The sequence below is a fragment of the Cyprinus carpio genome, unplaced genomic scaffold (assembly GCF_018340385.1).
Source record: "Cyprinus carpio isolate SPL01 unplaced genomic scaffold, ASM1834038v1 S000006694, whole genome shotgun sequence".
NCBI classification, from domain to species: Eukaryota; Metazoa; Chordata; class Actinopteri; order Cypriniformes; family Cyprinidae; genus Cyprinus; species Cyprinus carpio.
Window position 1 is genome coordinate 57464 of NW_024879306.1, and position 27760 is coordinate 85223.

At 36.7% G+C, this 27760-nt stretch overlaps 3 protein-coding genes and 1 pseudogene across 4 annotated transcripts; 2 read left to right on the forward strand and 2 right to left on the reverse strand.

The window, feature by feature from the left end:
- Positions 1 to 198: 198 nt before the first annotated feature.
- Positions 199 to 4313, reverse strand: LOC122134555 (annexin A6-like). The gene is made up of 9 exons (XM_042755381.1): positions 4171 to 4313; positions 3527 to 3617; positions 3264 to 3343; positions 3112 to 3165; positions 2910 to 3003; positions 2724 to 2819; positions 1645 to 1704; positions 737 to 873; positions 199 to 625 (listed from the first exon to the last, which is right to left on the reverse strand). The coding sequence occupies exons 1-9, from the start codon at positions 4276 to 4278 to the stop codon at positions 578 to 580; spliced, it is 768 nt and encodes a 255-aa protein (XP_042611315.1). The 5' UTR covers positions 4279 to 4313; the 3' UTR covers positions 199 to 577.
- Positions 4314 to 4363: 50 nt separating this feature from the next.
- On the reverse strand, positions 4364 to 13572 carry LOC122134579 (annexin A6-like). 2 transcript variants are annotated; one of them, XM_042755379.1, is made up of 17 exons: positions 13273 to 13572; positions 12071 to 12122; positions 9808 to 9892; positions 9613 to 9707; positions 9410 to 9523; positions 9002 to 9007; positions 8355 to 8445; positions 8188 to 8267; positions 7862 to 7918; positions 7367 to 7460; positions 6665 to 6760; positions 6521 to 6579; positions 6316 to 6438; positions 5973 to 6031; positions 5006 to 5084; positions 4592 to 4673; positions 4364 to 4494 (listed from the first exon to the last, which is right to left on the reverse strand). In XM_042755379.1, exons 2-17 carry the CDS (start codon positions 12077 to 12079, stop codon positions 4379 to 4381), a joined length of 1245 nt encoding a protein of 414 aa, XP_042611313.1. In that variant the 5' UTR covers positions 12080 to 12122; positions 13273 to 13572; the 3' UTR covers positions 4364 to 4378. The 2 variants fall into 2 exon arrangements, with proteins under 2 accessions (XP_042611313.1, XP_042611314.1); XM_042755380.1 differs by lacking the exon at positions 9002 to 9007 and having other exon boundaries at positions 13273 to 13569.
- Positions 13573 to 18361: 4789 nt separating this feature from the next.
- LOC109066219 (cationic amino acid transporter 2-like) lies at positions 18362 to 23881 on the forward strand. The gene is made up of 13 exons (XM_042755403.1): positions 18362 to 18502; positions 19373 to 19439; positions 20112 to 20481; positions 20763 to 20918; positions 21017 to 21182; positions 21645 to 21781; positions 22175 to 22397; positions 22472 to 22608; positions 22816 to 22919; positions 22995 to 23124; positions 23220 to 23386; positions 23513 to 23621; positions 23710 to 23881. The coding sequence occupies exons 3-13, from the start codon at positions 20118 to 20120 to the stop codon at positions 23817 to 23819; spliced, it is 1803 nt and encodes a 600-aa protein (XP_042611337.1). The 5' UTR covers positions 18362 to 18502; positions 19373 to 19439; positions 20112 to 20117; the 3' UTR covers positions 23820 to 23881.
- Positions 23882 to 25631: 1750 nt separating this feature from the next.
- On the forward strand, positions 25632 to 27527 carry LOC122144487 (annotated as a pseudogene).
- Positions 27528 to 27760: the final 233 nt, after the last annotated feature.

Here is a 27760-nt window from a genome sequence, read left to right on the forward strand (position 1 = left end):
ACTCGAACCCACAACCCTAGGGTTAGGAGTCAAACTCTCTAACCACTAGGCCACGACTTCCCCATGACTTAAGTGCATTTCCATGGAAATAATGTTTGAAAATGTGAATGAAAATGCTACGAAACCATGCCATTCTACAAAACAATAAATCTTTTGACACACACCTTAAAAACACACACACAGAGACTTGTTCTCAGCATGCTTTATCTGCAAGCACCTAAAAATAAATCATGCTGTTATTTTTTATTTTTATATATATACAGTATATGTATATACGTATATACTGTATATATATATGATTTGAATTTAAATGATGCATTAGCTTGTTTTGCGGTTGGTTTATTTGCCTACTGGCCCAACTAATAGCAAAATAAGCCCAAAAAAGGCATAATGTATAATTTATTGTTGTTATTGATCTCTAAAGGGAGTTTTGACTACAGAGCCAGTATAGACCTGTTATTGAACACTTCCTGTCTCCATTCTCTCCACCAATCAGATTCAGCACACTGAGAGGAAGTCAAGCATGCAGGGGGAATTCCTAAACAGCTGAGTCGAGCGAGTACACCGCAGGAACCTGTCAAACACTCTGTTCCCCTCCACTTAACCAAAAGAGGATGTGCAACACCTACAGTAAGACAAAACACAATATCTACACAACTCTCTTTTCGTCTGATCGCACCAGAGTAACACATGCACAAATGCATGCAGTATGTATTAGAAGGAACACACAACTTACAACAAGCATTTCTACCTGGATGAATTCATGCAAAGAGGCTTCATGGGTTTCTTTGAACTCTTTGCGGATGTTGAAGAGGTCAATCTCAGAGCGGGACACCATGATACGGATCAGAGCCCTGTCGTCTGTTCCCAGGCCCTGCAGGGAAAGTCACAGCACTTAGGAAACTCTGGCCTGACCGCTGATCTGTGCGATGCTTATGAAGCAAAGCATCAGCAATAGTGCAGATGCTCATCACTGGGCCTGTGACTCATAATCAAGCCTGAGAACCATTGCTGGCACAGATACGCCGTCATCAGATGAGCTCTACATGACTGTTGCTTTACATAAGTGTGTTTAGCCCTCAAAAACTAAGAGCATAAAACAAGTTTCAGTTCATAGTGAGCGACTTGCTCAGTAAAGCATGATTTTAATCAGTGTCTGTAATTCATCACACAGAGTAAAGATTTTGCTCAGAGATCAGCCCAGGAGACTTATTTGAGTCCTCAGTTATGTTTTATTTCAGTGTCAACTCAGATTTTTCTAATGAGACAGTAAGAGTCAGAGTAGTAAGAGCTATAAAATGAATGTGGATAGTATAGGTCAGATCATTGAGCTTTGGATGAAAAATCATGAGAAATGTCTTTTGCTTGTAGCATATCAAATCTGGCCAGAGTTTGAGACATTATTGAAATGTCTGTGCGATTTCTGGCGAGCCTTAAACAAAAATCTCCATTTGCTCTCACTTTATATCAATGCTGTCTAAGAGAAAAAAAATAAGATATTAAAGAAACCTGAGTTGTGATTTTTGACTTTGACTTTGAGTTGACTGATGTCATGTTCTCGGCCTAAATCAGCTGTTTGAGATTGTTCCTCCTGTTTCGAGACAGATGTTGAGGGAAGTGTATTTCATAACAATGCACTTTTACCCTTCATGGCTTTGTACAATCGGTCAGCAAAGTAGGATGGCTGATTCTTCACACTCCGCACTGGAAAATATAAAAATGTATGATCTTTTTGTATGTAAAACGTGATCATAAATGTCACTGCTTGCTAATGTAATTGTTAAAGGAGTCATATTATACACTCATAACATTGGTCAAGATGTTGTGTTAGAAAATAGAGGCATCATTTAATTATTTTTAAGACTTTAAGATGACCTCTTCGCATATAAAACGAGTAGCAGTTTTACTGCATGTATACAATGTCTGCAGCTTTGTTATAATCCTTAATCAGGTTAGACACAATATTGAATTTAATGCGGAGGAAAAAAACAAGGCTTTGAAGGATAGACTTACAGTCTTTACAGTGGGACACTGTGTATAAAGGTCCTAGATCATGTAATTTTCATTGCTTTCTTTACTGTTTTATGTTGTTTTTGTATGTTGTAGGTTTTTTTTTTTTCTTTAAGTTGTTTTTTTAGATGATGTTTGTTGTTGATTAACAGTACATTCCGTTGAATGCACTGTACTTTTATCACTCACAGCCTTAAATTAAATGTGGCATTACCCTGACCAAGTGTTGTTATTGTTAACTAAATATAAATATACTTTTAAAAAACTTAAAAAAAAAATTGTTTTGTTAATTGAAATAAAGCTAAAATAAATTAAAATAAATACATTTTAATATCAGATGAAAAAACTTCAGAAATGTTGTCTTGGCAACTAACTGAAATAAGTTTTAATTTAAAATGCAATGAAGTATAAAAACTACTAAAACTAAAACTGAAATAAAAAACAAATTAAAGCTAATGGAACTATTAAAAAAAATATATAAAAAAATTATAAAGCACATAACAAAATTGACTAAAAACTTCAAAAATATACAAAGAAAAGCTAATTTAAAATATGAATAAATGCTAAAAGTGTATAAATAGTTTAATTTAATAATATAATTTAATATTAAATTTAATGACTGCCTCGTCATTCAATCACAACTAATTTTGATAGTATGCTGAACTTTGGTTCAATGCTTCAATGCTTGGTCATTGTCATGACAAAGTTCTTACCAATAGCAAACATGGCATTTTTAAAGTCTCCTGACATCTCCTTCTTTATGGTCTGTTCGATATCTTTGTTGCTGCACCTCACAAATTCCTGGAACACTGGAGGGGATATAGTGAATGTTGGCTGGAGCGTTCATGAAAAAACATGTATTAGCATGTGTACCAGTAGCAAACACGTGTTTGCATTACCTCTCCTCAGGTGAGGAAAACTCCTTGTGCACAGAATACTCATGAACTTGTCCTCCATGTCATCGGACTCTGAATTGCATGCATCTGCCAACTCTTAAATTAAACAGAAAAACAAAATCTTATGATAATACTCTGGCATTACCTTTATATTTGGTAAACGAAAGACAGGTGACATAGTGTTTTATAAGTATTTCACACTTACTTGGGCATCTTCCAAGGCCCTGGCCATGTCCGCTGGGCCCTCCTCACGGGCTCCCTGACAAACACCATCAGATTACAGCAAAATATGAGTTTATAAAACATAAAGTATGAACTGTGAGCCAGTGTTTGGATGCAAGAACTGTGTAGATGTACCTGTGCCAAAGATATCAGGATCCGTTTGAATTTCCCAGACGTTTCTGATGCGATGGCATCCTCCAAACTTTTTTTATAGGCTATGCAAAGGAAAATTAATGTATATGGTTAGACATACAGTGATACAGAGATCTGTAAATAAACGATTCTTCAAACTGTAGTAAATGCCTCATTACACAGAGCTTTATCTATGTTTAGCCTAGATAAATGGCGCCACCTGCTGGACAATGCATTATTAACTATACAGCAAGGTTTTTATTCACCATTCTTATAGGCGGCACACATCTCCTGAATCTCCTGGTTGCTCCTAGTGACCAGGATCTCAATCAATGAATGTTCATCAGTCCCTGCGCCCTATTAAAAAAAAAATACATACACTCTCAGAAAAAAGGGTACAAAGAGCTGTACCTCTTTGGTACTATGTTCTCCTTAGGTACTAATATGTACCTTTAAGGTACCAATATGGACTCTTTAGGTACAAAGGTGTGACTTTTGAAAAGGTACCGTCCCAGTGACAACTTTTGTACCTTTATTTCTAAGAGTGTACAAAAAAGTACAATACATCTATTTAAGCATTAACAAGCATCTATTTAAGCATGAACATGGTATTTCATACCAAACTGCTTTAGATTATTATATGTAAACTCATATGCATATTACTAAATCACTGCATTTAACTTCATTTCTTTACTAACCCAGTAAAACTCAACATGAAAGCAACATTGGCAAACAAACAGTCCATGTAAAAACAGACTATTGTCTCTGCTCTAGTTTGGACAGGTCACTGACCCCCACTGAACAAACGAACACCAGGGTAATGGCAAAGCAGGTCGATCTCCTTAAATGATGAGACAGCCTTTTCTATGTTTGGTTCCATTGTGCAATTTTACAATTTTATTCTCTGTACCTCCATGGCTTTCTTCATCATCTTAGCGTCAAACTCTGCTGGAGTCATCATGAGACCCAGGATGAGTCTTTCGAGGTTTTTGGACAGTTCTGATTTTAGGTCAGCCATGAGATCCTGATGGAAAACAACTTTATAAATCAGCAAAATACCAAATGCATACACATTTACAGTAACCACAGTAATGCACTCTGCTCAACTGCTAACAAAACTAGGCAGGACAGTGTCGTACCCGTCCAAAAAGAGATTTAAAGATCCGTCTGATCTCCTGTCTCTGTGCATTGCTCCTTTGCGTCACATTGTCAATAATTGTATCTTCATCAGTTCCTGAAAAATAAACAGGAAATCATATATTATATTTGCAATTCTTAGTATCTTTGGCTAATCCATTCTATTAACCATAACATACTGTGTTTTTACGCACCAAATCCCTTCATTGCTTTTCTCAGAGCTTTAGCATCACTTGCAGGGTCAAAATTTTGATATGGTCGCACAGTTCCTCGTAACTAGTGATGGATAGGAAAGATGAAATGACTTCGCACACTCTTTAACATTGATCTATCAGTGCATATTTGTAAAACTGATTAACACAGCAACTTCACAGCAGCAGCACAAGCACACATACAGACACACTGAGATCTCTGTGGGATGGAGTGACTGGAAAAGTGTCACAGCAACTGGCTGCAAATCAAGACTCTGATTAGCAAAACCGAGTGGCATTCAGATGCTATCTGTGCACAGACAAAAGCTCTGCTGTATGTTTAGGGTGCATGACACAGTTATCAACTCTAGCTTGGCCGGAGCAGAGAGTAATATGATGCACGTGGGGGTCTCCAACCTGGACTTTGGTCATGCTGCTGGTTTCCCACATCTTGTAGGCTATCTGAGCAGCCTCTGGGAAGAACTCCCCTGCAATGCTGAGAAACAAACAGCTCTTTAGCCTTTTGTGCTGACAAAATAACAATGTGTGGATTGAGGGCTTGACAAAAACAAAATAGCTTCAATTCTTGATCTCTGGCCCTGGTTTACTGAAATCTGCAAGAACATCTAAATGATATAATAAAGTATGTTATGGAGGTAGAGTATATAAATACACCACTGTTTGAAAGTTTGGGGTCAGCAAGGATGCATTAAATTGATCAAAATATACATTTATAATGTTACAAAAGATTTCTATTTCAAATTATTGCTGTTCTTTTGAACTTTCTATTCATCAAAGAATCCTAAAAAAAAAAAAAAGTATCATGGCTTCCACAAAAATATTAAGCAGCACAACTATTTTCAACATTGATAATAATAAGAAATGTTTCTTGAGCACTAAATCAGCAGATTAGAATGATGTCATGTGACACTGAAGATTGGAGTAATGGATGCTAAAAATTTAGCTGTGCCAGGAATAAATTAAATTTTCTATTCAAATAGAAAATCAAACTGTGATAATATTTCAAAGTATTACTGTTTTACTGTATGTTTCATCAAATAAATGCAGCATTGGTGAGTATAAGAGACTAACATAAGAAAAACATAAAAAAATGTTGACCTCAAACCTTTGAACAGTAGCATGCATTGAAAGAACATTTAAAGAAAGTATAGATAACAAATAAGATATTTTTGATGAAATCCAAGAGCTCGCCATGAGGGTATGTAATTAATAACAGAATGTAAATTTTTTGGTGAACTATCCCTTTAAGTTTTTGAGAGGAATCGGCGTTTGAATGGCTCACTTATAGTTATCTCTGCATATAAAGGTAGGATTTTTTAAATGCAATAAAATGACACACTTTAAGACCCTTATAAATGCTTACTCATCATCTCCTCCACACAGTTTCAGCAGGGTGCGCTTGTACTCCCCAGATGTATCATCCTGTTGGGTTAACACATGGTAGAATATTGTTTACTATTTTATTTACAAACACACACAATGTGTACACTGTGGGTTACATTTAAAATATGAGCCATCAATGTAAGAATGCACCGACCACATGCTATAAACCATACTGTATTTCCTATGGTAACTCCATGACACATGCATTTATAAGGTCAAGGAGAAAAGCTTTACTATTGGAAATGATTTCAAATAATGATAAATATAATGCACATAATGGGCTGAGAGAATGAAGAAAACTCCGGATTCTGATGTGTTCGCACCTGAATCATATTGTACAGAGATTTCTCATAGCGCAATCTGAAGCACTCTCTGATGTCCAGCATGTCAGTTTCAGAGCGGGAGACCATAATGCGGATCAGAGTGTTATCAGCTGTGCCCAGGCCCTGCAAACAGATGGGAAAAATGACAATGCGTTGATAAAAGCAATTTTACTCCATTACGATTCATAATAACATGTAACACTACCTTCATGGATTTGTAAAGGCATTTGGCGAAGAACATGGGCTTACTTCTGATGCACTGAACTATGGGAGATAAAGAAAAAAGCAGATCTTAGAGAAAATGCAGCAGTGAGTTTTCAGGTATTGATTGCATGGTGCCAAAGCTTACCAACAGCCAACATCAGTCTTTCAAAGTCTCCGGAGAGCTCACTCTTAATACTGTCCTCAATGGACTTCTCAGCAATTTTCTCGTATTCATCAAATACTGAAAAACACAGTTATACATTTGCTGTTACGTCACACAGAATTTATACATATTACATCAGGTGATCCGAATATTGCAATGAATTTTAACCATTAATAATCTAAATTCATTAATTATTATTTAGGGGAAGTCGTGGCCTAGTGGTTGGAGAGTTTGACTTCTAATCTTAAGATTGTGGGTTCGAGTCTCGGGCCGGCAATACCATGACTGAGGTGCCCTTGAGCAAGGCACTTAACCCCCAACTGCTCCCTGGGCACCACAGCATTAATGGCTGCCCACTGCTCTGGGTGTGTGTTCACGGTGTGTGTGTGTTCACTGCTGTGTGTGTGCACTTTGGATGGGTTAAAAGCAGAGCACAAATTCTGAGTATGGGTCACCATACTTGGCTGTATGTCACAACACTTTTTTTTCACATTTTAGGTCATTGTACAGTTGTTTTGCTTGTTGCATTACGCTTTTGGATTTTAAAAGCAGCAACCTGATGGTTAAATCTAATCGGCGATGCACTGAGGAGTGCTAAAGACACAGAAGAGAGATTGTGTAGTGGAGGAGGGGTGTTAGTCAGCAGAAATCTCTGCGTCCAGTGTGTGGCTGCAGTTCTCATACCCAACTGCAAATGGGTCACACTTCGGTTTCCCAGCAGCATGATGAATTTGGCCTCGTCTGTGCCCCACTGTGCCTCTCCTGCGTCATACAGGTCCTACAGTGAGATTACAAACACAATCATTCTCTCAAGATGCAAGTCAGGAGGTCAAAAACACACTAGCTATGTTGCATGGTAGGGCATGTTATTATACTGCATAGTTTTCCTGTTGCCTTTATGCACTAAAGAGTCAAATAAATATGTAAATACGCATAGAATATTCAGATAAGTTTTATTTTCTTTATGTGAGAAGAAAGAGACTGTAGAGTTAGACACTCATTGTAAAAAACATTTGACCACTGAACAGTCACAACAGACCAATCAGAATCAACATAATATATTTGTATATAAATACTATACTAATACCATACTATAGTATAATTTATCCAGTGATGTGTTTGAAACAGATTGTATTTTATAGCTAGTTCTAAGTCTAATATTTTAATATTCACACTCACTTGAGCATCTTGCTCCACGAGGTCTTCACTAACAACATCATCTTCCTCTCTGGTCCCCTAAGAAATGAGACAATCACCATTATTAAACACAAAAAATGGAGACCATAATAAACGCATTACATTTGTCACTAAACCATATTAAAATAAAGCAGAATCAGGAAAAACAAATAAAAAATGTAAAATGTGAATGATCTACAATTTAATTTAAAAGTCTTCTGGGTTTCCAAAAATCAACAATATGAAGGTTTTAAAACTGTAAATATCTAAACCTTTAGCTATAGATTTGATATATGTGCATAGATCAACATATACAATATTTGACTCACCTGAAGCAAAACAATCAGCATCTTTCTAAAATGTCCAGATGTGTCCCCTATAACATCCTCTTCAAGGTCTCTTCCATATGCTGTGAACACAATCACAGAGCCAGGCTTTGCCTCAGTTCAAAAGAATCTTTAATTTCTTGTTTAACTTGTGTAAAAAAAAAACTCACCATCTTTGTATGCTGCCACCAGATTATGAATCTGCTCATTGGTTCTTGAAGCGAGAATTTCAATCAAACATTTCTCATCTGTTCCTGCTCCCTTTAAAGCACAGCAAGAAGGCCAACTACTGAGCACAAATCACATATTCTGTCTCTTTATTTTGAAAATCTATTTGTAGAGGATAATGTACAGTCAGCTTGTATAATTGTTCAGATGGATATGAGTGCAGTTACTGAAATGGCATAGAGAAATTACAGTACAACACTGAATATGTGTTCAAATGAGAGAAGATTATTTTGTCATATAGGACAGTGTTAGTTAACATTTTTCAAACCCTGCAGTCTCTTATGCTAACAAGGCATTTGCAGGAAGCAGTTTAAATCAGCAATAAACAGCAAATTTTAGTGTAAACTCACCATTAAGAATTGAAATAAAGCAGTTTCTACATTTGTGATTAATAAATGTTAAATATGTGAAAATCTATTTCTTTTCCAAAGGGACTGTCAGAATTTTTTTTCCATGTTTTCTATTACTGACGTCCTGATTGGCTGAATCCTTTTTAATTTTCACAGCCATACGGATCATGAAATGGTTAACAGTCCCTTAAGAACTGGCCTAACTATCACCATTTAATTAAATAAGAAAAATCACTTACCGTATCCTAATGAAAGCAACAGTAAAACAGATTCACAGGACAAAACATGCAGTAAATAACAGAGATATAGCCGATATTGTAATTGGTCTTTTAATGAATGATGCTTAGAGATGAGGTTGTTAGTCACTATTCTGTTCCGTTTAGCTGATTGACAGATAAATATTGTATGTACCACAAATCCTGTACCCATTTTGTTATTAGATTGAAAAAATATATATATATAATATTAATTCAAAATATTTTCAGAAAATATTAAAGACAGAATGAAATACTACAGCATTACACATCTATCTGAATACAATTATCTGTGCAGGCCATGCATTTGAATACATTTCAGTGCAATCAGACAAGCATTGCACATTTTAACTGAAAGTCTCAAATTCTCAAAGCATCTAGATTCTTGCATACCTTAATGGCATCCTTGATTTCTTTGGCATCATGATAGGCTGGAGTTCTCATCAAACCCACAATCAGACGTTCAAACTTCCCTGTCAGCTCGTATTTCAGATCATCAATTAAATCCTGTAAAATAATGTATTTTTGATAAAGCACATTTTGTTCTATAAGCCTTTTATCCATTTATTGAATGTTTGCTGGAGATTTTCCAGTACCTTCCCATATTGTGATTTGTAGGCAGCACGGATCTTCTGCCTCTGAGCATTGCTTCGTGAGGTAATCAGGTCTAAGATGGCTTCCTTGTCACTTCCTGTGACACAACAGGGAATACTTTTAAGTGATTATATGGACATATCATAGCAGCCACTGGCTTTATATTAAATATCTAGTTGAGGAGTCCTGTCACTCACCAAAGCCTTTCATGGCATTATAGAGGGCCTCTGCATCACTGCCCGCATCAAAGTCAGGTTGATCTGCAATTGTACCTCTAAATTCCTACAGCAAAAATTATAGATGTTTAGTTGTTGATTTTACTGAATGGTGAACCAAGAGTCGCAAGATGAATCTCAAACCCAATGTATAATAAACATTCAAAATGTTTTCTTTTGTTGTCATAAGAAGAAAGCCAAACAATTTTACATAAATATTGAAACATCCATCCAAACAACAAGAAAAAAAAATCTTACACATACAAAATTTTGCCTTTATCAAAAAACAAAACAATAAACAGGCAATTTAAGTAGTGCTGTCAAATCAATTAATCGTGATTAATCACATCCAAAATAAAAGTTTGTGTTTACATAATATATGTGTGTACTGTGTATATTTATAAGTACACACACATACATGTATATATATATATATATATATATATATATATATATATATATATATATATATATATATATATATATATATATATATATATATATATATATTTATTTATAATACATTTATTTTATATAGAGCCTTTAAAAGTTGCTTTTTCAAGACACTTTCCAAATATAAATATATATAGTATATATTAATATTTATATATGATTTATATTATACATAAGTATAGATATGTATTACAAATGTCTTAATTATACACATATATACACACATATATTATGTAAACACAAATTTTTGTTTTGGATGCGATTAATCGCGAATAATCAGTTTGACAGGACTAAATTTAAGATATCTGTTTTAATTTTAAAATGCAACAAATTCCTGTGATGCAAAGCTGAATTTTTGCAGATGTTACTCCAGTCTTCAGTGTCATCCTTCAGAAATCATTCTTATATACTGATTTGGTGCTCAAGAAACATTTGTTTATATTATTAATGTTAAAAGCAGTTCTGCTGCTTTTGTTTTTGTGGAAACTGTGGTATATGATAAATAGAAAAAAAATTATAATACCTTTAATTCATCTTGTTTTTAAGAATGTTTGGACATTGTTACTTAAAACAAAATACTGATTAAGACCATTTTTTTGCAGTGCATTTAGATAAACTTTTACAGTCTCACACATTATACTGAACTCAAAAATGTATTTTAAGTTGCTCATGGGTGGGATAGGCTATGTGTTTATATAATCCCAAAATGTAATTTTACACCAACAATCAGACTCTCCCTCATCTGGCCTTTAGTCCAAACCCAGGCGGGACTATAGAGTGGACAGCTGACACCTGTCAGTGCAGCAGTTGTATGTTATGGTCAACAGCAAAAGTCAGTTAGAGAGACAGAAAGCCTGTATGCATCTTAAATGTCTGTAACCTTACACTTTCAATCCTGCTGAATCTATAGAGAGATCATTCTCCTTCAGAGAGCTGCAGACCTCACATCTGACAGAGCATAAATACTACATGAATGTGCATTTTCAAAGCTCCTCTGCACTCACTGTCTCCCTACAATTATTCCCCATTATACGGTCTTGCTGGCGTGTCTTAGTAGGGCACAGAGCCAGAGTCCTCGCCCCCATGCTTCTGTGCACATGCTCAAGGCCTGTCCAGCAGCTATCACTCAACACAGCAGCTGTAGGTTTCCACGTCTACAGCAACAGACCCCTAGCAACACCTATCTCAGCAAACAAACATCCGGCCACTTCTACAGTATAAGAAATGCTTTGATGTATTATTCATGTGCATAGCACAAACAAGGTTTAATACTTAGGGCTAGAGGTTTATTTATATCCCTAATCCTAATAAGAGCAATAACAATTGTGATGCTTCATTTTACAATCATCACTTATATATAATGTTTGATAAATTATTAGTGTGCTTTAATAATAGTTTTGCTACTATTCATCCATTTTCCATACCGATTTATCCTCCGCAGGGTTGTGGGGTTTTGTTACTATTCAAAAAATTATATATAAACAAGATATCAAAAATGAAACACTCAAAAATAACACCATTGAGCCACCACAGGTCTACATGCAGCATTGTGGTGTTCTCAACAGATCAAATTTTTTAATGAGCAATTCATTGACCTCTGAGATTCCATAAAGAAAACTGTGATATCCTATACTCCCTGAACTACAATAGATGGAAATTAGATTTGTTTCCAAGAGAAAGAAGGCAAAGGTCATGTCTTTGTGGCCATTTTTCTAACTACATGATCAAATTGCAAACGTTACATCAACATAAAGCAAGCAGTAGACGCACTGATGAAAACGTTTTGGCTTACTTTGCCCATATTTGATCAGTTACTGGTTGTCAGTGGAATGATAGTCTTGAACCTGGAGAGAGAATTAAGAAGAAACAAATTAATGTTAGCCTTTTCTTAGCTTGTGTATGATTAAATACCAAATGTAATGTGCTTTTTAAAATGGCAGTTCATTACTTTAAGAATCTGAGTTTCTGAGTTATGCCTGCTATAAGCTACGATGGAAACCATGTTAGATATATTATCCAGAAACCTCTATTCGTAGTGTAGTTCAAAACACATTGCTTCTGAAGCAAATTGTCTATGGAATGTTTCCATAAGTTCACTTCTATAAGTATCCAAAACTGTTCATATGCTCTAAAACATTTTTCCCCCTAATTCAAACCATTGCTACTCGCTATAGGTTTAAATACTGAAGGCAAAGCCACATTTTCCACAGGATACTCTTGGCTCCACCCGGTGAACTTAAACTATGCTCTCTTTCACTACATTATAATCAGGCAAATAAATAACAAGGAACTCTCAGTGATGGAAGAACGTCCAGTTTGCAGTGCACCAATGGAAATGTTATTCTCTGTTATAATGCCAAACTTGTGCACAAAACTTGCGGAAGATGCAGCAGCAAGCTGCTCAATGACAATTCATTATAATTTCTCACTTCTTCTTGTAGGTTGTGTAAACATTAGCCTATTGATTTTGCACTCTGACGCTGCAGACTTTTGTTAAACAAAAGAAAAGAAAAAAGGGCACTTTTCAGTATTGTTTAAAATAGTAATGTGTGTCAGTGCAGTCCAAAAATAGACACGTTTCTCTGGCCTGAGTCAGGAATACATCCAAGGTCTGAGAAAGACATTCACACAGCTCCACCCAACCAGCAAAACCAAAAATTATAATGAAAATTAATCAAAAATGAATGAAAACTATTCTCAGCTGAGCTGATATGACATAAAAAAGACCTTTATTGCAATAATAATCTTAAAACCTTTGGTTTATAATTAACTTTTACATTTTTCAATCATCATACATGTGTTTAATCTATAGAATTTATGGTAGAAGGAAAGAATGTGAACACATCTGTGAACGCTAAAGTTATTAAAGTGGTACCATTTGCCCATGAAACGCGCATTTATATGCTACAGTATGTATTCTTAAATGCCACTCTTTCCCAATACCTTTGTTAAGAATAGCTACAAATAATAATAACAACAAAAGCGACGGTTTACCTTAATCACAGGGAGTCTCGAGCTCCTGCTGACGGTGGTCTGTTGTCTCTTGCTGAGAAACGTCCGTGCACGTATCAGTTGTCCTTCTCTGACGCAAAGAATGCGGCGCGAACTGCTCGCGCAGTATTTAACTCAGGATAACCAGCTATGATGTAATGTCCACGGCTGACCGAGTCGTGATTTCCAGTTCTCACAAATGACGTGAGGCATGGGATTACTATGACGTGAGTCGTTGGTTTTTCAGACAGTGTTATCTGCAGTGCACCTCCTGATCTGTACATGCAGCACATTTGGGGATTCCCGTAAACTCTGGAGTCAAGATTATTTGAGAAACAAATGCACAGTATTAGTGACATTAAAGATCTACTCAATTTAATAAATGTAAGAAATAAAAAGAATCCAAATAAATTTGACATTAAAAATTTTATAGAAATAGGAATTAACCCTTGTGCGCTCCTCATTTGGCAGTCGGACACGTGAAATGCCTCGTGTACCCCACTACCCCACCCCTTTTCGTTTGTATTTTAAGGAAATTTTATGGTAGGCCTACTTATGAATATGCAATAATTATGAAAAAAGTTCACATTGAAAATAGTAACAAAAAATAAAAATTATTTTCAAAACTATTTTTCGATTAATGCAGTTTTTCAGATTAAAATATAGACTAGCCCTGCGTCTCAATGTTCATAGGCTACTATCCATCCTAAATAGTATGTGAGATTAGAATAAGTGTGTCCCAAACCATGGTATGTTGAAAAGAGTATGCCAAAAGTCCCCAGATGATCTACTATTTCAGCTCGATTTTTGAAGTACATTGCTTTTGCGAAGGATTCGGTCCAGAACTACAAACATGAATAAAACGCGTTAGAAAAACTACAAACGTGGCGGATGCGCGCGATCGACTGTTAGGTAGAGCGGTTTACAAATAGGGGTTTGAATTACTAATAATCAACATATACAATAATCAACAATAAAAAAAAATGTATTTATTGTTATCCGTGTTATATTTCATCTGCAACAGCAATGTGAACTTTTATAAACATCCATTTGGTCGTAAACTTTTAAATGCAGAAAATAAGCAGAGTTCTCCGCATGAAAGGCCCGCGACTGACAGATCAACGAACTAGCCTTACGTTACTTATTTTCTCTCCAGTACGGTAAGTAGTTAAATTAAATTAAATGTTGAGGATGTTAACTGTGACAAGATGATTGACAGGACAGTTTACAGAAGTGACGGGGGTGTGTAACAGGTGCGACAGAGCGGTCCTTTAAAGACGCAATTGTATGTCCCAAAGCTTAATTGCCTACTCTTCTACTGCACACTCATAAGTGTGTACTTTTTCTTCACCAAAAGAGTACATACTTTAAGAGCGTAGTATAAGTAGGCACACTGAGACGCAGGGTAGGCCTTTCAAATCCAGTTTTTGAATGCAGATTAGCGCCACCTGGTGAGAGCAAAGAAAGAAAAACATGTAATTTCATGGTGTAACCACTAAATGTCCATATAGCACTTGTGAATTCCCTATCTGTTTTTAGACATAATTGCTTACTTATATTAAGTTGTGGACTTTTTGTCAAGTTTTATATTTTTGTTTGAAATATTGATCTGAAATGTCAGTGTTTGCATACTACTACAATCAAACCTGAACACAAAGCATTTTGTTACAAAAAGGATTAAAATTCTATAAAAATGTAACAAAAATGAACAGGAATGCTTTATCAGAGTTTAAGCCTTCTGGGTCTGATCTGATTTCAACCTCTTATTTCAGACTTCTGACTCATTTTGTATATATGGTTATACCATTTGAGTGTGTATAATTGTGCATGTGTGTGTTTGTGTGTCTGTGAGTGTGTGTGAGTGGATGTGTCTGTTTTGCACTCTTGATGTTTTAGAGTGTAACCCCTTCATTGCGGTCCAATTTTTTTTTTACTGCATTGTGGTTGAATTATTGATTTTATTTTTCATTTTTGCTGTGTTACAGTCACACCAATTTATAGGTGTTTGTGTGTATAAATGTGTGTGTGTGGGTGGGTGTGAATGGGTGTGTTTAGAGTTTCTAAATGGGTGTGTTTAGCCTGTTCAAATTTTTTCTGTGTTCACATTCCAAGTGCCATAAAAGTCACCAAGGTTCGTACCATTCCGATGAAGCCGTGATTTTTAAAAATTCAAAACGTAAACTGCTCCGGTCAGAAATGACCGAAGACCACAGAAGGGTTAAACATTGTTATTCTACATGGAGCGGGTTGCCCTATCATGGCAGCGGTCATGTTGACGTCACATGATCCTCTGTGGTATGCAATTCACATAGTTTTTCATTATATAGTAAAATATTTTAGCTTCTTTATAAAAACATAAACATAGAGGTACTTTGCTGGGACATCAAGAGCTGCACCAATAAGTGTCGATCAGTATCTGAAAACCATCGTTACTTTGGGACAAATAGGAGCCAGCTAAAAGTAAACAAAGTTTGGGATCAGAAAGATTTTTTTATGTTTTTTTAAAGAAGATTCTTATGCGCATCAAGGCTGCATTTACTTGATCAAAAATATAGAAAAAAAACTGTAATATTGTAAAACATGATTACAATTTAAAATAATGGTTTACTTCAAAATATAATTTATTCCTGTGATGAAAAGCTGAATTTTCAGCAGCCATTACTCCAGTCTTTAGTGTCACATGATCTTTCAGAAATCAATCTAATATGCTGATTTATTATCAATGAGGGAAACAGTTGTGCTGCTTAATCTTTTTGGAACTTGTGATATATTTTTCAGGATTGTTTGATGAATAAAAAATAAGAAATAACATAATTTATTTAAAAAATAAATCTTTTTGTAACAATATACATTACATTTTAAAAGTTTGGGGTCAGTATCTATTTATTTATTTATTTATTTATTTATTTATTTATTTATTTATTTATTTATTTTCAGTAAGTAGTTGTTCGGAAATGCAGCCTGTCCCATATTTAGGCAGAGACATATCTTTTAAACTGTTTATAAGAACTGTTAATGAATTACTCAGATGCAGTCTGAATTGCAGCCAAGTATAAACCAGGTCAAACACAGTGTCTTATGAGTAAACTTTAAGAGAAAAGCAAAGAGTGTTTGCCGATATGCTCTTAGTATCCAATGGCTGTATGTCTGCCTTGGCATGAGATTGTGACAGGGCTATTTCTGTCTGAGCCTTTCGGTCATTCCGGTAAGAGGGTGAGGAATCCAAGATCAGAACAGCATAGTAAAGCAGAATGGAGGGAGAGGGGGCAGATACAGCCACTATTCATTTACAAAAAACCTTTCTCCCTAGATACAGTGTCATTTTGATTAGACTCATAGAATGATTATTATTGATATTGTCCAACACTTTTTTTCTACAGTTATTTGTAAAATATGATTTAATTGCTGGGGTCACAAAAAAAAAAAAAACTTCTCAGGTTACGTATGTAACCATGGTTCCTCGAGGGAACGAGACGCTGCGTCGGAAACGCTTTGGGGAACGCCCCCAGTGTGAACCGCTCTGAATCACGTGTGTAATCAGTCCAATGGATGGGCAAGACGTCATAGGCGGTTGACATCAGAGACCAGGAAGCTTAAAAATATGTGCGGCGAAGCCGGCATTAGCCTCAAGGGATGAAGCAAGCGCTGGCAGAGATGCCGGAAGTGTGGAACCATGGTTACATACGTAACCTGAGACGTTCCTCTTCAGGAACTCGAGCTGCATCGGAAACACTTTGGGGAACGAGAATGCCCAGGCCCCCAGACTTACAAATCTCTGCCTAGTGTGGGAGACTGCACAGCTAGGTCGAGAGAACAGAAGAGCCTGGAGTGGCTCGCATATCCAGTCCGTAAAACCTAACAAAGGTTAAGGGCATGGACCAACCCGCAGCATCGCAGATGTCCTGCATAGAGACACCTGCTAGGAAGGCCTTAGAGGCCGCCATACCTCTAGTGGAGTGAGCTGTGTCCCCCAGGGAAGAGGGGAGGCCAGAGGACTCATAAGCTAAGGCAATGGCATCTACTATCCACCGACCGAGGGTCTGTTTCGTAGCTGGAAGACCTCTCTTAGGGGGACCATAGCAAACAAACAACTGGTCCGCCCTTCTCCACAGGGCAGCTCTGGAGTTAAGCTTCTGCTGGTCTGGCTCCCTGAAGGGAGGAGGACTGAAGGCCTGGAGTACGACAGGCCGTGGTGTAGACGAGGGGACCTTAGGGACATACCCCACTCGAGGGTAGAGAAAAGCTTTGGCCAGACTGGGCGCAAAATCTATGTAGGACGGGGCCACGGAAAGGGCCTGTAGGTCCCCAACTGTCTTGAGAGAAGATATCGGCAACAGGAAAACAAGCTTTATAGTGAGAAGGCGATCCGAGATCTCCTCGATAGGCTCAAAAGGAGCCCTACAGAGAGCCTCTAACACCACAGCCAGGTCCCACGTGGGGACACGAGAACGTACCGGAGGCCTCAGCCTCAGCGCACCGTGGAGGAAACATGTAACCGGGGCGAGATCGCCACTCTGCCTCGGCGGAAGCAGGACCAGCGCCATGGGGAACACTCGTGAAGGCTTCCTCGTGCTTTTAAGCTTCCTGGTCTCTGACGTCACCCGCCTATGACGTTTCGCCCATCCATTGGACTGATTACACACGTGATTCAGAGCAATTCACGCTGGGGGCGTTCCCCAAAGCGTTTCCGACGCAGCTCGAATTCCTGGAGAGGAACCATTATTAAATGTGTTAACACTGTGCTCTATAAATCATGAATGTAAGCCCCTCTTTAAAGTAAGTAGCAAGGTATTACAAAGCTGGGCTGCCATCTAGTGTATCAAAAGTGAATTTCTAAAAAAGCTTGTTGACCAAAGCTGAAATTGTTTAATAAATAATAATGTCCTATTTCTTTCTTGTATAAAACAATGTTCTGTTTTATCGTGCAAGTATTTGCTGAGATAGATAGCTTTTATAACCTCACAGCAATATTACAAATCTTTCTTTGGTTTTCACATGGAATTTTATCCTCACCCTGTGCCTTGGCTGCAATTATGAGCACATTATGGGGCCAGTGAGAAATGTGAAAAGAAAGGCTACTTTGTTGCTAATGCCATTGAGTGGGTGGGTCAAACAGTCCACTCTTGTATATATTGTTGAAAAATCATTTAGCCTCATTGGTGTGAAAGGGACGGATATATTTAGACAGTTATTACGAAGATATAGACCGCAAACTTCTCTGGACACAATTAAGGTAAAGAAACAAACATTCACTTGCAATTTAGATGCATTAAGAAATGTCTTTGCAAGCTCTTTAGTCATTATAGTTGTAACATTTTATCATTACAGTTATTACATTTTAAGTTTGGCTTTTTTTTAATTGCTTTTTTTTTTGCCGTTACTTCAGTGCATTCAGTGCAGTGCATATTTTCAGTGCAACAACAGGTGTAAATAAATGCGAAAATAAATTATTTAATAAGAAAAATATTACAAATCCTTCTGCTTGTAATTTAACAAGTAACACTTTCTTACATAAAATATTTGCAATAAAAAAGTACAATTATAGAATAGTACAACTTGCAGCACTACATTCTATGTGTTCATGTTGGCATGGCACATGATCAGTGCTATAGAATGCAGTATGCAGCAGTAGATTCCTGGCAGGATTAGCATGGATAGTAAATCTCCTGTTGGCAGGTTTTAGAAAGCCACCACACAAATAGAACGTGTGCCAGCCGACCACTGCCAAGTCATGAAGACAGTTTTGTCTATCATTCTTCATTACTATCTCATGGAGCCACAGAACAGGCTTCTGTCTGGATTTCAGAAGAGGATAAGTGATGCAGTAGAAAGTGGAGGACACCTGACTGCATCATTTCTGTTGTATGAACCAATACACCAATGAGAAGATTAATGTAATGTTCATGGAGCCCTGTAGAATAAGATTTTTAAAAAAAATGACTTGAATGAAATTATTTAGTAATGGATTCATTAGGCCATGTTTTTACTCTTTAATTTTTTTTATTTAAAAAAGAATTTGTGGCTCACAAAGATGGTTAGTGATGATATCAGTGATCTGTTCATTCATAAATTAGAGATCTGTTGTTGTTGTTTTTTATTGAAGGTTTCAAAGGAAAGAAACAAACAAAAACATCTCAGTACTTGTGATAACATGAAGACATTGTGATAAGGTAAATGGGAGGAAAAATTAATTGACAAATAAATGACCAACATGCAAAGGATTAAAAACTATTATTTTTCAGGGTGATTACTTGAACATAATCCAGATTAGTTGTCAAATGACACAATAGCATGGAAATTATATTAAAAATGATGATGATAAAATGATAAAACAAAATTAATTTTACCTTAATAAAAAATGCAGAAAAATATAATTAGTTTAAAGAAATAGTTGACCCCAAAACAAAAATTTGCTGAAGATTTACACACCCTTACACCACACAAGATGGGTTTGTTTCTTCATCTGAACAGATTTGGAAAAATTGAGCATTACATCACTTGCTCGCCAATGGATCCACTGCAGTGAATGGGTGCCGTCAGAATGAAAGTGATAAAAACATCAATTGTCCACAAGTAATCCACACCACTCAAGTCCGTCAATTAACTTGTGAACAGAAAGTGTGTTTGTAAGAAACAAATCCAAACAAACAACTATTCCATATCTAGGATGGCCTGAGATTGAGTACATTTTCAGCAAATTTTCGTTTTTGGGTAAACAGTCCCTTTAAAAAAAATTGTATATAGCATTAACCTTTTTTTTTAAATAAAATTTCCTATATTTGTAACCTCACAAACAAGCTCAATTCAAAGTAAACATTTTAAATTTTACTCACCTCTAACAGCCAATAATGCAATCGATACGGTCTTTCCTGAGGGGCCTGTGCCGCAGAAAGCCCCTGGAACCGGAGGGAGAGGTCTCCACTTTTCGTCGCTGTCTTACAACTTTAGATCTAGTGGCTTTAGGAGTGGGCAGCACTTTGGGGGCCGGTGTTTACGTGCTTTCTGGAGAGGTGGCCCGGACCCTGGCTGGACCAAGTATTATCATCTCCTTCTTCATTGCTGCTTTAGCTTCTACCTTTGCTGGGCTCTGCTATGCTGAATTTGGCGCAAGGGTTCCTAAGACCGGCTCTGCCTATCTGTACAGCTACGTGACTGTAGGAGAGGTGTGGGCCTTCATCACAGGATGGAATTTACTACTGTCTTATGTCATCGGTAAGCAGAAATTATAGGCTTATGAAAATTTAGTTTCAGCCTAACGGTGATTAGACAGACAGACAGACAGACAGATAGACAGATAGACAGATAGATAGATAGATATATGGATGGATGGATGGATGGATAGATAGATATATAAGTATATTAGAAGATATTTATTAGTATGGTTGGACAAATGAATGAATGTTGGTTGGTTGGTTGGTTGGTAGATAGATAGATAGATAGATAGATAGATAGAGTCAAATGTCAAGTACTAACAGAGCTTTCTCTTGGTTTAGGCACATCAAGTGTGGCCAGGGCATGGAGTGGCACATTCGATGATCTTATTGGAAATGTGATGGCTAATTATTTTATCAAATACACAGCCATGGACCTGCCTGGCCTGGCAGCCTACCCAGACTTCTTTGCAGCTGGTCTCATAATGATTCTCTCTGGTATCTGACTTTACTAATCATACACTGTCTAGTTCATTATTCTATATTTAGCATCTATGGCAAAGGCTTAGACACAACGGACCATATTTTTCTCACAGGACTTCTTGCATATGGAGTGAAAGAATCAACCACGGTCAACAAGATATTTACAAGTGTTAATATACTGGTGTTGGTTTTTGTCATCATCGCTGGCTTCATCAAGGGAAACCTACAGAACTGGTTTATCACTGAAGAAATCATCCTGAATGCAACAGCAAAGCATGAGTAAGAACATTCACATTTATAATTTATTGAAATTTTCAATGCAGTAATATTGAGTGTAATCCTTTCAGTCTAGAACCATTAAAATTATCTTGTGTATGTTCAGTTTGGAATACTAGCATACTACCTGATGCAGTATATAGAACATACATTGTGCATACACAGTATGCAAATTTAAGCAGAATACACAACCTACTGCATTTGGGGAAATAAAGTAAGTAAAGTGATTTTATAAAATAAAATCAGTTGCAATTTGAATGTCTTTCTTGACTCATTATTTGATTGGACTGACATAAGTTTGCCAAAACATTTTTACACAAAATAGATAAAAATGCAAATCTATATATTCTATACCAAATAGCATAATCTAAAATTAGTGTGCTAATGTGCTATTCCAAATTCAGCCATATCCTCAGGTCTTTTCTAAAACTGATCATTTTATTTTATTTTATTTAAATTTTTAAGAAACCTAACATCCACCGTCAATGTCACCACTGAGTACGGAGTAGGTGGATTTTTCCCATTTGGATTTGAAGGGACTCTGGCAGGAGCAGCTACATGTTTCTATGCATTTGTTGGCTTTGACTGCATTGCAACTACAGGTAAATCTGAAAACATTAATAATGTTTTTTGCATTTTCAGCAGCCATTATTTCAGTCTTCAGTGTCACATAATTCTTCAGAAATCATTCTAATATGCTGATTTGGTGCTCAAGAAACATTCCGTTTTATTATCGATGTTGAAATCATGTTTAATATTAATATTTGAATGTTTTTTTTTCAGGATTCTTTGATGAATAGAATGATCACAAGAGCTGCATTTATTTTAAATTATAATATTTTCTAACAATATAAAATGATTACTGTCACTTTTAATCAATTCAGTGCATCCTTGCTGAATAAATATATAACTTGTTAAATAAAATCTTGTTCATCCCAAACTTTTAAAACTTAGTGTATATTATCTTTAGTCATGCTTTTACACTGATTTTCCAGGTGAGGAGGTGAAGAACCCTCAGAAGTCTATACCGGTGGGTATCGTGGTGTCTCTGCTCATCTGTTTCCTGGCGTACTTTGGCGTTTCGGCTGCTCTCACTTTGATGATGCCATACTACCTACTCAGCGTTCAGAGTCCTTTGCCTGTGGCCTTTGCTTACATTGGCTGGGCTGCTGCAAAGTACGTTGTGGCAGTCGGGTCCCTGTGCACTCTGTCAACAAGGTAAAGGAGTCACATTGAGATCTGAATCTCTGTTATGTATTGGTTCAGTTACAGACAGTTAATTTCATCTGCAGTCTCTTGGGGTCCATGTTCCCAATGCCCCGTGTGCTGTTTGCCATGGCCAGAGATGGACTCATGTTCAAATCATTGTATAAAGTCAGCTTACGGCAGAGTCCAGTGGTGGCCACACTATCCTCTGGCACTGTGGCGGGTAAGTGTATTAAAATCGATTGTTGAAAAATTATCTACATATTGGATCAATTAATTCGGCCTCTTTTTCATCTCTCACATATGACAGACTAAGCCAGATCATAAGACTAGGGCTTTTTTTCTCTCTATAAGATGAATGGTAAATAATCTGCAGCTTTTGTGCAAAATACAAAAGCCCTGGAAATCATGTGCTCTGCTTTATTTCCAGCAATAATGGCTCTTTTATTTGACCTGAAGGCATTGGTTGATATGATGTCGATTGGAACCCTCTTCTCCTACACACTTGTGGCTATTTGTATTCTCATACTAAGGTTGTATTCCCAGCTCCACACTTCCCTTCTAACACCATGATGCAAATCTTTGAAGCTAAAACTGGTTTCTTTCAAGTATCAAGAGACAGCTTCAGAGGAAAGTGATTTGCACACACCCACAACTTCGATGTTTGGATTTTTGAAACCCCCTTCATACCCTACCAGTGAAACTTCAAACACTGTTACAACCTGCACAGTTTTTCTTGGTATGCAGAAAACCTTAGTAAATTCCACAGAAATACCAAAAAATATGACCACTACAGCAATATCAGCAAATTTCTTTCATATCTTGATTTTGCAGTTGTGCTGGTGCTTATTCTGTCACTGCTGATGAGCAAAGCTATCAGATCTTTGTTGTTTCTGGAGATCTGGAGTGTTGTGAGTGTAACTGTGATCCTGATCATAATGTTACTCACAGTCTTCATTATCTGGAGGCAACCCCAAAACCCAACCAAAGCCTCCTTCATGGTGAGCACAGGACTTTTTACAATACAATACAATACAATACAATACAATACAATACAATAGCACCTTATTTTAGAAAGCAAAAGTATTAATTAAAAGATTCATATCTCATATTTTTTGTGACCACAGGTACCGTTCTTGCCTTTACTCCCTGTGGTGAGTGTGTTCATCAACATTTACTTAATGGTTCAACTGGGAGGAGACACCTGGATTCGTTATGCTGTGTGGATGGCTGGGGGTATGCAATGCAAAATATGAAATGTTGTTGAAAGTCCAACCTATATATAAATATATATAAAATGTGTAAATGTCTTTTTTCTGCTCAGGATTCCTTATCTACTTTGGATATGGAGTGAGGAACAGCATCCAGAGGCAAAGGTTACTCAGCAGTCAGGTCACCATTGAAACCATTGAAACCAAATCTGATTCAAAGTAAACATCATCAAAAATAAATTGATTCATTTCTATCAAGTAGATGCCAGTTCAGCAAGAAGCTCTTTCTAGAATTTTTTATTTTTTTTTACTAGAGTTTTTATCATATTTGCAGTGAAATAATCTCTGTCATTTTATAATTTTTATAATAAATAAATAAATAATTCTGAATCTTCAAGTTGACCATGACATTGTTTATTAAATAACACACTACTATTAAAAATTTTAGGGTCTGTAAATTTTTTTAAATGTTTTTGAAGGAAGTCTCTTATGCTCACCTAGGCTGTGTTTATTTGATTAAAAAAATAGCAAATTTTGTGAAATTATATTACAATTAAAATATTTGTTTTCTATTTTAATATATTCTAAAATGAAATTTATTCCAGTGATGGCAAAACTGAATTTTCAGCAACCATTACTCCAGTCTTTACTGAAACTACTCCTAACATTATAAATGTCTAGACTGTCCCTTTTGATCAATTTAATACATTCTTTCTGAATAAAAGTATAAAAAGCAGCATATCTATCCAAACATTTGAACGATACTTTATGTTGGGAGAAAATGCTTCAATAATTTAAAAAAAAGGTCCCAAAAGTGTATAGCTAGACCAAATGGAGAAAAAGTTAAGTATCAAGATTTGAAATATTAGTTAAGCATGAACATCTGACATTGTCAGAGTTCATTTTTTATTTGAACAGAATGCAAGCTTGGAAAAAAAGATTTGGTAAAGTATATAGGACTTGCATGACTAGAAAATAGTTGCTGAGCGAACTGATGTGCTCTTAAGGGACTTTAATCTTACTTTCCACTGTGAGGGCACAAAAGAACAATAGTACCATTCACAAGATCCTACCTGTGTCACACTAATCAGATCTGAACTATTAAATCAAACAGAAATTCTGAAAACTGGGTCATTCCACAGCAAATACCGGGCAATGAGTTTATACTCCACTAGTATCTTTGGGATTTTTAGCTCCACTGTTTTTATGCACCAGAAAAAAAATATCCAAAGTAAATGTAATATAATGTAGAACATAGTAATCATGCATAACACTGTCATGTACATATCTGTGGATCAATTTTACATTTACCATGTGTTCTTCAGTGATTACAAATTGCCTTTTGACAAATGTTTTCACAGAGCAGACAGAGAGTTTTTACAGCTAAATAAACACTGGCTGCTTTTTCAGTTGGACGGCCAGCTCTCCTCAGACCCTGATTGGTAGAATGAACACAGAAAGGACCCATTGAGTGTAACTAGAGGAAATTTAGGGTGCTCGTGTGACTCTGGTAAACATCTAACCTCTCACTCTACACACTCGGTTCCTATTTCTCCCTTCTCTGCACATATCCTTAAGACCTGGGAAGGTATACCAGAGTGAACTAAAGTTTGTTTGTGGTTGCTGTGAATATTCTCCGCCATGAAGTGGAGGGTGGTGCTATTTGTTCTTCTTGTTTCTCATTTGATCATTCAGTTCGGTGAGTATCTTACCTCTTAAGAGACCATATTGTATGTAGATACGATTCTCAGTAATACAAACAATGAAAAAAACAACATAACTCTACAAAGCAGGTATTAACGCAATGCATGTAAAACATTTATCAAAAGTTGCTTAGAAAATGCTTTTGTTTTGCATGAAACCCAAATTTATGGGTTCAGTTCTCAGGGACTACATGAACTGATAAAATTTACTTTTAATTCAGTCCAAAGTCACTTTGTATAAAAGTGTCTACCAAACCAAATGTATTCAGACTGAGACTTAGAATGCTTTGTCACATAAAAAACAGGCAAGTGCCCAAAGGTGAACCTGACCCGGGAACGCTGAGAAGAGAAACGGCAAGTCCAAGTCTGGGAAGGGATCAGGAAAGACTCCTGCTTCCAAAACTAAAGTGAAAACCACCCCTGAACCCCCTAAAGAAGCTCAGACATACCTCACTCAGGTGGTAAACAAGGGAAGGTTTCAGAAAGTGGAGGATACGCTGACTGTCCGAGCAGGTGATACGTTAGAGCTGAGGTGTAAAGGAAATCCTGTCCAGTGGGCTGTTCCTGCATATCTAGAAGAGGATGATGAAGGACGACTTAGGTATGAGTTAATAGAGACATTAAATCTGTCATCGCATTAGATTGCATTCATTTAGTTTTTGTCTGTATTTTCAGGACAGTTCAGCATGAACGTTATGGTACACTGTTTTGGCAAATACAACAGCGGCAGATACAGGGGAGCTCACCTGCTATCCCATGTACTGTGAGGATCAAGACTGCAGAAACATATGACAAAGGCGTCAAAGTCTTCATCTTTTTCTCAGGTAATATGAGAATGTAATGTGATGAACTACATTACAATTACAATTACAATTGCCCATTGCCATTTCTCTCTTAGACCCTCAGGAGTTGTTTGTACCTTCTGCTGACTATTACAAGGTTATCCAGCTTCGCACTAACTGGCCCACCGTCCTGCCCTGTCAGGTGACTTCTCCGCAAGCAAAGGTGTCTTTACACCGGGAATTTCCTTCAGTGGAGGTAAAGGTGGATGGACGAGAAATCTCCTTTGATGTCAAGAAGGGTTTCACCATCCACAGACCGAAGCAGTATCATGCTGGATCTCTGTACTGTGTGGCAAGCCTAGGGAACCTTCGCCAGAGCTCAACCAAATACATGCTCATCTATGTCAACTGTGAGTATTTAGTTAACACAACAGCAAACTGAATGCAGTACACAAGCATGTGACCATAAAAATCAGACTGCAAAAATCTCAGAAATGATTTTAGAATGTCTACCCTGGTAGATCCAACCGCCCCTCCGTTTCCTGCGATCCAGACCTCCTCTGACACTGTGGCAGTGGGAAAGAATCTTCAGGTGACATGCACTGTGATAGGAGAGCAGGACGTGGTGGTGGACTTTAGCTGGGAATATCCCTGGACAAAAGGTTAGACCAGAGGGGTGCACGTAATAATATATATCACAATATTTAAGCACATTAAAAAGACAAATTTGGTATTTAAAAAGATTTTTAAATAGAAACTAGCATTACAGCATTAACCCTATAAATCCTGACATATGAAATAACAGTGACATGAAAATTTTGTTGAAATAGAGCAGTTTTTAGACAAAATCTAAAAGAAAGAATAGAAACACCTTGATTTTATACAGAGGGCCAAAATGAGCAATAATATGCAACCAGGTACCGTTTCTAATATTTATATGTCCCAAAAGTAAGATGAAATTCTGATAACTTGTAATGAAAATCAAAGAGATCTTAATATGCAAGATGATATTTAAATTCTAAGTTTTATGATCAAAGTGCTATAGTTTTTATTGTTAAAAGCAATCATATACTGTAATTCAATACAATGATGATTGAGAGATTATGGACAAATAACACTCCTCAAAAGCTTGATGTATCATATTTGATACTCACATTTTAACATGAAACATACAAAAAATAATGTATGGATAACCAATAAACCTAAGTTTTCATTATCAGATTGGGCGCCCGTCGTACACCCAGGACAGTGTGCAGACAGTGCAAGTGGATGGGCAGAACCGACAGCGATCTCAGACAATACTGTTGGTGGACGAGGTCAGAGAGATTGACCAAGGAACATACACCTGCACAGCTCAAAACCTAGAGGGTTCAAGGTCTGCATCAACCACTGTCAAAGTGCACTCAGCACAAACCACCACCAAGCCTAAGAAGCCCAAAAAGTCCTATTCAGAGAAATCCTATAGAAACCTGAAAACCTGGATCATGCCAGTCAGATTGTCTTAGCTATACATGCTATACTAAATGGCTATACAATAACCAGAACAATCTTCACAGAACACTGTTTTTTCTTTTTCTTTTTTTTTTCGTTCTTTCTTTCTTTGGAGAAGACACAAGTCAGGTGGAAACAGAGCAAAGTGTAAATAGTGCTTAGATTACACAGTATGTGCATTTGCATTG